At 27.4% G+C, this 9675-nt stretch overlaps 1 protein-coding gene across 4 annotated transcripts in view; it reads left to right on the top strand.

Moving 5' to 3' along the window:
- LOC107444296 (neural cell adhesion molecule 2) overlaps positions 1-9675 on the top strand; it is a 765139-nt gene that overhangs the window by 698111 nt on the left and 57353 nt on the right. For all 4 annotated transcript variants that reach the window (XM_071181216.1, XM_071181215.1, XM_071181217.1 and 1 more), the window contains 2 exons: positions 1536-1823; positions 8787-9083. In XM_071181216.1, coding sequence (XP_071037317.1) covers positions 1536-1823; positions 8787-9083 — 585 coding nt within the window. The remainder of the gene's footprint in view (positions 1-1535; positions 1824-8786; positions 9084-9675) is intronic.

Raw genomic sequence — 9675 nt, 5'->3', positions numbered from 1 at the left:
AAAAATATATTATTTTTATTTTAATCGTTTATTAACCATTTCCATCTTTTTGAACTTGAGTGAATTTACGAAAATAAATATTTATTGTATTTTTTAAATGATTTTCACTTTAAAATCCTGTTGCGAATATCAAAAATGATGAAAGTAATTTTTGTCACTTTTCAAAAATTACGCTTTAATTATTTTTAAAAGCATGGATTAACGTCTTTTTTTAAAAAATATTTTGATGAATTTGAGTGTTACTTATAAAATTTCATAGCACTGAATGAATCAAACGATTAAACATTTTAAAGCAAATTATTCTAAAACAAATATTCAAATATTCACGACTTTATAAACAGAAAACTTTTTAAATAAATTACGAAAAATGTGTCGAGTAATTTATAAAATTTTTAATAATGTATTGTTAGTTAAATTCACTGAATGGAAATAATTTTTAGTCAATAAAAAATTTGCTTTTAAATTTAAATAAGCGTCTATAGTCATGAAAAAAATTATTTGCGCTAGTTTTAGGTGTTTTAAAGAATATATACTTTTAAATTTTAAAAGTCATTATTGAGAGTTTTTATTCAGAATAAAATTTATTTGCACAATGAATTGATGAAAGTATTCACAATGCCTTAAGGGAATAATTTTATCTTAAATATTTTTTCAATTAAAACTTCTAAAAACTGAATTTATTTTTCGATCAATTTAAAAACGTTTATTAGTATTATTTTAGAAGTGTTTGCAATATGCATATTTATGTAGTATTTATTTTCAATGACTAATTTCAAGTTATGATCTGGATTTAGGATCAAAATATATGTGTGCTAAATTATTGCTGATGTGTTTTTTAATGACTTAATAGGTTCAAAAACTAATGAACACGAAGCCATGCAACAATGCTTCTTTGTTGATGAAATGTTGTAAAATACATTCCATAGTTTCAGAAGCCTTTCTGATATGTAATCAAGTAAAATGTCTCGTTTTAAATAGCAAAATGCAACTTAATGTATGCCTTCAGAATATTTCTGATATGTTTCATTAATTTGTTAAACAAAAAGGAGGATTTCAAAAGAGCAAGAACAAAAGGAAAATAATTTAATTACAAATAAGTTTAGTATGCAAATTATTTTAGCAATGTTTTAATGATAGTAAGAGAAAATATGAAAAATCTTCATTGTTATTTAGCTGCGTACTTTTTTTTCACCTGAAAATTATTTTACGAGATGTCACTATTTTAAATAATTTGTACCGATTAGTAACATTTTTGACCAAATCTATAAAAATTCGTGAATCATTACGTTTTTCTGAAGAATCATAATCTGCAGACAATAAATAGGGGTTTCTGAATTCAGGTTTTGAAATTGTCTCACCCTAGGATTGGTGATGTCATTCAGTTGATATCATTGATTTCATTTTTTTTTAATATTTCACAAAATTTCAGGTTCACACGTTTTTTCTCTCACGCATATTTCATTTTAGTTCGTGATTTTAAAATAATTTGGGCACCCTATATCTGATATTTCTCACAAATATTAATTATTTTTCAGATGCACCAGTATGTAGCCTAAATCTTAGAAGAGTATACGGAGTTGGGAGACTAGAGGCTGTGAGAGTTTTGTGTGAATTGGAAGCAGATCCACCTAATCTAGAATTTCATTGGAGATTCAATATATCAGACAGAAATCTAGACATTTCTGACTTTACATCCAGTGGCAAAGAAAGTGTGGCAACTTATATTCCTAGAAGTGATGATGAGTATGGAACGTTATCCTGCTGGGCTACAAATGACGTCGGATGGCAGAAAGAGCCATGCATGTTTTCAATTGTTCCTGCTGGTAAGTCAGCTGAGAGATTTCAAAATTTGAAATACCAGTACAAAGTATTATTGATATACTTCTCAGAATTATTTCATTACACTACTAAAATTGCTTAAATTACAGGAGCATTCTACACTGTGAAAAATTCCGGATCAAATTCCGATAAAAAGTACAGGCAATCAGTTTACCGGTACTTTTTATCGGAACATGATACGGAACAAAAATCTGATATATCGTATTCTACTCAGTAATGATTGCCGTAAAATCACTGAATTACTCTAATTGAATAAAAACACGGCATAATATAAGTTACGGCATAATATTATACGATAAAAATGGATTTTACGAATGATGTACCCAAATTTTCTGTACTTTCTACAGTAATTTGATACGAAAATTTTCACAGTGTATAATGGATTAAGCTTTGAAATTACTGGATAGTATATTTTTTATTTATATTTCCACTTGCCCAAATGCTACCAAGCTGCAAATATTGTTATTTAAAAAAAGAATGAAAATACATTGTGAAGAGATAAAGGAGAAGCATAGGAATATAGAACTATTTTTCTAATGAAATTTAAGGAAACTACCTGCGTTATTGAGGATAGAATTTAATAAACACATGTAAATTCTTTTAAAAAGGTACGATGAAGCAAAAGCTTAGTATTTATATTTTTGGAAGCTCACCTTTAGCACATTTTTATTATTTTATAGCACAGTAATCATTAACTCCATAAGTAAAAAAGACAAATAAAGGGTCATTAAATGTACATTTTATAGAAGAGATTAAAACATATAATGTGCCCATTTTAAAAGTATGTATATTATTAAGGTGTTTCATATTTTTCTTTCTTACTTCGTAGAGCTTGTTGAGCATTGGATATGTTTTATTACATGCAAAGTAAAAATCCCTGCCTTGAATTAAGGTAAAAAGTACCGGCACTAAAGTGGACGTTACATTTTCACCGGAATATGTTACGAAATTTTTTAAAAAATCTGATATACTATTGTTCTAACAGTAATAGTTACGGTGAAATCACCGAACCCCTCTTATTAAATAAATTTTGTTGTAAAAATTACGGTATTCTATTTTACTCGAGAAATTGATTTTTCGGTTAGAGGGATTTAAGAGTAAAATGGATTTTACCGTCGATGCACTTAAAGTGACTGTACCTTGTACCGTAATTTGATATGGAATTTTTTACAGTGATACGACGTCGGTAAATAGTTGTTAAACGCAAAAGCCAATTTTCAAAAATATAGTGATGGTGCTTGTCAATGGTCAGTGATTAACTGTTTATACAAAAGGGGCAGAAAACCACGATACTACTAAAGTAATTATGTTAATGTAACAAGAAATGATGTAAGAGTAAAATGAAATATAAAAATAGCGCGAAGAGACATTAACATAAATAGAAGAAGCTTTAACGTAATAAGAATTGAACTCAAAGCAGCTTAAATTTCTGATAATATCAATTATCAGAAGGCTGGTCAGAGGATTGAAACAAATGATAATATCATTTGTTTCAATCCTCTTACCAGCGTTTACTAAACTGAAATATCTGAAAGCGATGAGTTGTTAAGAAAAATAATGACGAAAATATCTAAATTTTTAAGCACTATTTTAGTTTTGGGCTTATTTGTTAGAAATGCTGTAAAATTTCTGTCATTCACTCGAAATTAAATTTTAGTAAGGGGTCAGAACAGGAAATATTTCGTAATCATTTTTTTTGTTTTGTTGATACTTTGAAATCGTTCTGTTAATCTTTAGTATCTTAAACAACACAGTATTGTTTTTCAGTTATTATATTTTAATTTAAACACTATTGATAATTGTACGCATTTATTTTTCCATTAATATATCAAATTGCTCTAAATTTTCTTAAAAAAATTGCAGAATCCAATTTAATTCCTTCTCTTTTTAATTCTTAAAAAGTGTTCACATGTTCTTAAAATAAAATAAAAAATGTCTCTCTTAATTCTCGATTACTAACGAAACTTTTTTAATATGAGCTGCCTTTCTTTTTTGCTATTACGCATAATTAATGATGCTTAAATAGCAAGGATATAATTCCTTTGAAATCGTTTATGTAATCTTTTTAATATTAAACATCACTGTTCTTTATAATGTATTATATTTTAGTTTAAATATTATTGGGAAGGGCATACATTTATTCTTTCATTAATATACGAAATAAGTATATACCTTTTTAAACAATGCGTGGTCCGATAGGATTTACCCTTTCTCCAGTGCTCAAAAAGTGCCCAAATGTTCTTTAAATAAATATATTTTCTTCCTTAATACTTTATTACTAAACATATGCAGCAACGGATCATTTTCTATTTAAGCTGATTTTCTTATCTGTTATAAACATAATTAATGATGCTTAAATAACAATGATTGTCAAAGGTTTAAGTAATAATTATTTTCTTCTTTTCCCCTTCTTAATTTTTAACTTCTATAACTAGACGGCTCCGCCCCCTGCTTGCTGACGCTCGCCAACCCCCGGAGAATTGCTTCGCAATTCTTGCTTGGTTTGCTTCGCAAAACCAAGAATGCTTTGATTTCATATATTTCAATATTAAACTGAATATTAACTGTTATCATCGAAAAGAATTAATTTTCTTAAATGCAGAATAAGCAGTGTGTCAATATCAATGTCACTTTTTTTCGTTGACTACAGTTCCTTCTATGTCCTATTTGTTCTCTAAATGAGCCAAAATTGTCAGAAATTAACATCAATGTGCAGATATAATCTTAATATGAAACTTGTTTAAAAAAAATGATAATCACAATAATACAGACTTTGTCCCAAAGAAATGAATATATTTTTAACACATTTAATTCAATATATATATATATATATNAATATTGAATTGGACTTATTTGTTTTCCTTTTTGCGAAGGCATTTGATAAGTCCATCCTAAATCGCCTTTAGGAAAAAGTAAAGGAAAGACCATAGGATCAGCATGTTGAGATCTTTGGTTTATTATACTCGTTTCTCTTATTTCTTGTTTAGGATATACAGTTAAATCGCATACAGGAACAACACCATCTTTGGAAACAATAATGGCAGCTAATTCAGAAGAAGTAGGTTTATTGTATCTTCTTTTATCATCGAATATAAATCTTTGAAATTGTAAAACAAATTCACTATCATGAATAGTTAAATCTCTGAGCATCCGATATTTCTGTGCATATGGATTGACTTCCCTTAATAATTTTTCAATATGCCTTGTCAACTGAAGATTGTCTAAATTCATGCGTAGTTTAATAGCCTCCTCAACACTGTCATAAATATATATTTGTCCATTCCTTGGAGCATTGGTTGCTGAATTTAGGGATGTTGTCGCATGGTGATATACTTGTCCTTGAATTTTTATCAACGGTGGACCTCTGCTTTCATCTTGAAGAAATTTAGCACTAAAAGTGGCAAACGCAAATGATGAATTGTATACACGGATATTTTGCCTAAATAATTTTGCTTCTTGCTCATCAGAAAGAAGTAAGTTTTTCAAAAATAAAGGATATTCATGCAGCGGAGGTATATGTATGTTATCATTATGGCAGCAAGAATTAACAGAGCGCCCTTTTGCAGAAGCAAATCTCAAAGCTCCACAATAACTGCATTTTGAAAACATTTTGCCAAGACTATGTTTTGCCACTTTGATAGGTAACAATTTCGATAAATCACCAGCAAACTCATGTTGTTTTGATTTTAAAATAGGTGGATTAGGATTTTGGTCCATATCATTGTCAACATTGCGAAAGCGAATTGGTACAGTGTGCATTCCAACCACATTTTCTGTATTTACAGGTCTGGTTTGATGTGGGCAAATGAAAGTCGATGTTGTTGCGACTGTGTAGCAATTACACACATTCTCTTTTAGCTCAACCTTTGTTAGTTTAACTTTTTTTTTGTTAGTTGAATCATCATTAGGTTGTATAAGCAAAAGAGCATTATTTTCTTCTATACTATGAAGTTTACGTTTTTCCCGCTTTCGATTAGCTTTCGCATTGAGTTGCGACTTTTTAGTAATGTTAGGTCTTTTCTTTTTAGGCATTACTTGTAAATAAACAAATCGAATTAAGATTTAAAACCAGATTAAACTTACGAATTAACGTTTTAGAAAACAAATAATCAGATTAATCAATATATCAATACGAAATAAGTTGAGATGTTGTAAAACTGAAGAATGAAATTCTAACTATTTTGTGATTGGTTGCATCTCTGAAAAAGAAAATTCAGACTTGTAAATCGCTTTTTTAAGCTTGCCGTTTTCAGACATGTGATTGGCTGTTGTGAACGGCGGTTATTCTTCATTATTAACTGCAAAATCGTGCTTTAAAACTAAAATAAATAAAAATTTAAAATTATGTAAAAGATTTGAATGCCCTAAATGTCATCCCTGAAAGATTCTGAATGAATTGATTCCTTAATCTTAGATATTCATCACGTAGTTAAAAAGTTTTTCAGGGGACAAAATTAACTGCAAAAACTTTTTTTTAGAATAGAGAGAAAACTTTACCGTCATGAGAGTTTTTGCACAATAATTAAATTTAAAATAAAAATGGATCATTATCCTTTGATCGATTTTATTTTCTTTCAAGGAAATGCAGAATTATTTTTATTCATACTTTATTGAACAAGATTTATTCAGTCTCTGAAAGAAAAAAAAAAATTGGAATTTTTTAAAAAAGAAGAAAGTGTGTTTTTTTTTACAGTTTTCTCTTGCTAATAAACATTTAGGATCAATGGAAATTTAATCTTTCTTAAAAATTAAAAGATTAAAGAAGACATTTAGGAAAAAAAAAAACTATGTAGTACCAAAATAAGTATTTTACATTTTTAATTTTATTATTATTTATAAAAGTTTTACCAGTTACATCAGTTTGCGTTTATTTTAAATGGAACAATTATGTTTGGAAGATTTATTTTTATCAAGTTTAGGTTTAAGAATATTTAGAGTATTAAGATTTAGATATTAAGAATATTTTATTTATTTCATGTTCTTTAAAAGTAAAGGATAATTATTGCAAAGAAATATAAAATATTGCATTTAAATTATAAAGTATAATAAAAACATATATTTTTGTTTTTTCAAAATATTAAATATATTATGATGTATGACGCTAACAACTTGTCATTTTTGACAACAATAATTATTTAAAATATTTTCAGTACTATAGTTTTTCTGAAAACTAAATTCATATTTTCTCCAATTATTTGCAAATTTATATTAATTTGAAGAGTAGGACAGGATGTCAGAACTAACTTATTATAAGAAATATTATATTTTTAATTATACAGACACATTTTTCACCTTAAAAGTATTATAGATATTATAACTCTTGATAGAATTAAAAAAAAAATGTTTGTTTGTTTTGCTTCAAAAATGAGTTAACATGCTTATCTCTCTTATATTTTATTTAATTATTAGAATGATATTTTTTTAATTATCAGAAAATTCCAATTAAACTCGATTTTAAAGCCTGATGTTTGACCGGTGCTTTAATAAGACATAAAAATTAAACCTTAAAGAAATAAATATAGTGTAAACGATATATAGTATAAATTAATATAATATATTTATAAATTTTGTATATTTTTCCTTAAAATTACTAGAGATATAACTCAAGATATAAGCAAATCATATATTCTTTATTTAAAAATGAGTTAGTATGTTAGTATGCTTTCCTTGAAGCTCATATTTATTTAATAATTATAATGATATTTTCTTTATTTATTCGTAAAGTCAGATTAATCGCGATGCTACAATACGATGTCTGAAGCATAATACGTTTTAATAAGATATGAAAATTTTTACATGATATAACACTAAATAAATAAACACTTTTTAAACTTTTAATGAAAAAATTCAAAATAAAAAATATTTTTAAAAACCACGTTTTTGTAGTGGAGAATAATAATAAAAAAAAATATTGAAAAACGAAAAACGTGGGACGCATGAAATACATAACAGTAATGTTATATTAGTGTGTGTATTGAGAATATGTGTATGTATATCTGTAATTGTAATTGTATCTGAATGTGGAATATGTTTGTGTATATGCATATGTATGTGGCTGTGCATGTGTATGAATATGAGTAAGAAAATGTGTATATGTATGTGTATATGTACTGTTATGTATTTCATGCGCCCCACGTTTTTCGCTTTTCAATTTTTTTTTAATTATTATTCTCCACTACAAAAACGTGGTTTTTAAAAATATTTTTTATTTTGAATTTTTTTATTTTGATATTTTTAATTTTTAATTTATATTTCTTAAAAATTACTACTTTTTAATTATTATTCTTCACTACAAAATACGTGGTTTTTAAAAATATATTTTTTTATTTAGATTATTTTTTTTAGTCAAGAGTAGTAAAGACCACCACTAAAATAATAACAATACCTTTATGACTTTCATTAGTTTTATGCTGATGATAACCAAAACTATCTGGAAATGAATGAGGAAAAACTGGATCCTACCACGTGATTTTTCAGCCAATAAAAATACTTCGACAATAAAAATCTTTTCACCTGACATGTAATACTAATTTGAAATAATGGAATCGACAACAAAAGACAATCTCGAAAATAATTTTTTTTAAAATTTTAATTTTATTTTACTTTGTATGTCTTTTTTCTCCACATTTTCATGCATTGTCATCCAATTCTGAACTATGTGCCAAATTTGAAGTTTGTAGCTAGTCGGGAAGTTAGTTTAAAATCGATTACAAAATTCCACCCGGACAGACATACACGAAGGCAAGTTGATATAAACGTGGTAAAATAAGGTACTCTCTATAATGAATATGAAGTATCGCTTCTCGATCAATATAAATTAATTGTGAAATTAGAGTTTGATACAAATTGTTTATTAAAAGGCATTTCATCCAAGTTATAAGCAAATGAAACATTGAATGTGCTCTTTAGTAAACCACAGCACTCTTCTCTCAATTGTTTATTTATAGGTCCTCCAGAAGCATTACAGAATTGCACAGTGGTTAATCACACAGAAAACTCAATCCAGGTTGATTGCATGGAAGGTTATAACGGTGGTTTGCCTCAAGTATTTACAATTGAGGTTTACGACGTTGATATTGGAAAGCTTCGGTCGAATGTCACTTTGTCACAATCAAGCTTTACGATTCAAGGTTTGCCGAGTAACACTGCTTTACATTTGGTAATATACTCAAGTAATCTAAAAGGAAGAGGACCGCTTTACACTTTAGCGGCAACCACTCTCCAAAGAGCTGAAAAATTAACAGGTAATTTGTTTAAAATACCATAGTTTGGTTTAAATTTTTTTTTATAGTAAGTATTAATATTGATATTAATCAATTCTTATGCTTGTTACTAAAGATTTTAAATCATAATAATAAATTATTTACGCAATTATAAATACATTAGAAAATAATAAATTATACAATTGTAAATAATATATTATTATAGCAATAAATAATAATTATATATATTATATATAATTTATGGTATAATATTGATAGGTGAAAATAGAATTTACGGTTGAGGCACCCAACGTGCCGGTGATTTATAACGTTAATTTATTCCGCTATTTTTCACAGTGCTGGGTATTGGATCCATGTTTGTTAATAAGGCTCCTTTCTTTGAAATAGAGGCAATGAGTTGGTTGAATCGTAATTTGTTCTTGGCTCACCTGAACCACAGTAATCAAGCAACTAATTCACGATGGTCGAATGAACCATAGTATCGTAGGCATCGGAATAATGATATGAGAGGAGGTTTTCGTGTTTTAATTTTTTTGTTTTTTTAAGCATTCATATTAATTTTTTATGCATTACCTAATGCTTAAGACATCTTTAATGGAGGTGAATTCGATCT

The sequence above is a fragment of the Parasteatoda tepidariorum genome, chromosome 5 (genome assembly GCF_043381705.1).
Source record: "Parasteatoda tepidariorum isolate YZ-2023 chromosome 5, CAS_Ptep_4.0, whole genome shotgun sequence".
In the NCBI taxonomy this organism is placed as follows: Eukaryota; Metazoa; Arthropoda; class Arachnida; order Araneae; family Theridiidae; genus Parasteatoda; species Parasteatoda tepidariorum.
Note: the sequence above shows the minus strand (reverse complement) of the source record. Positions and strands in the feature narration are given on the sequence as shown.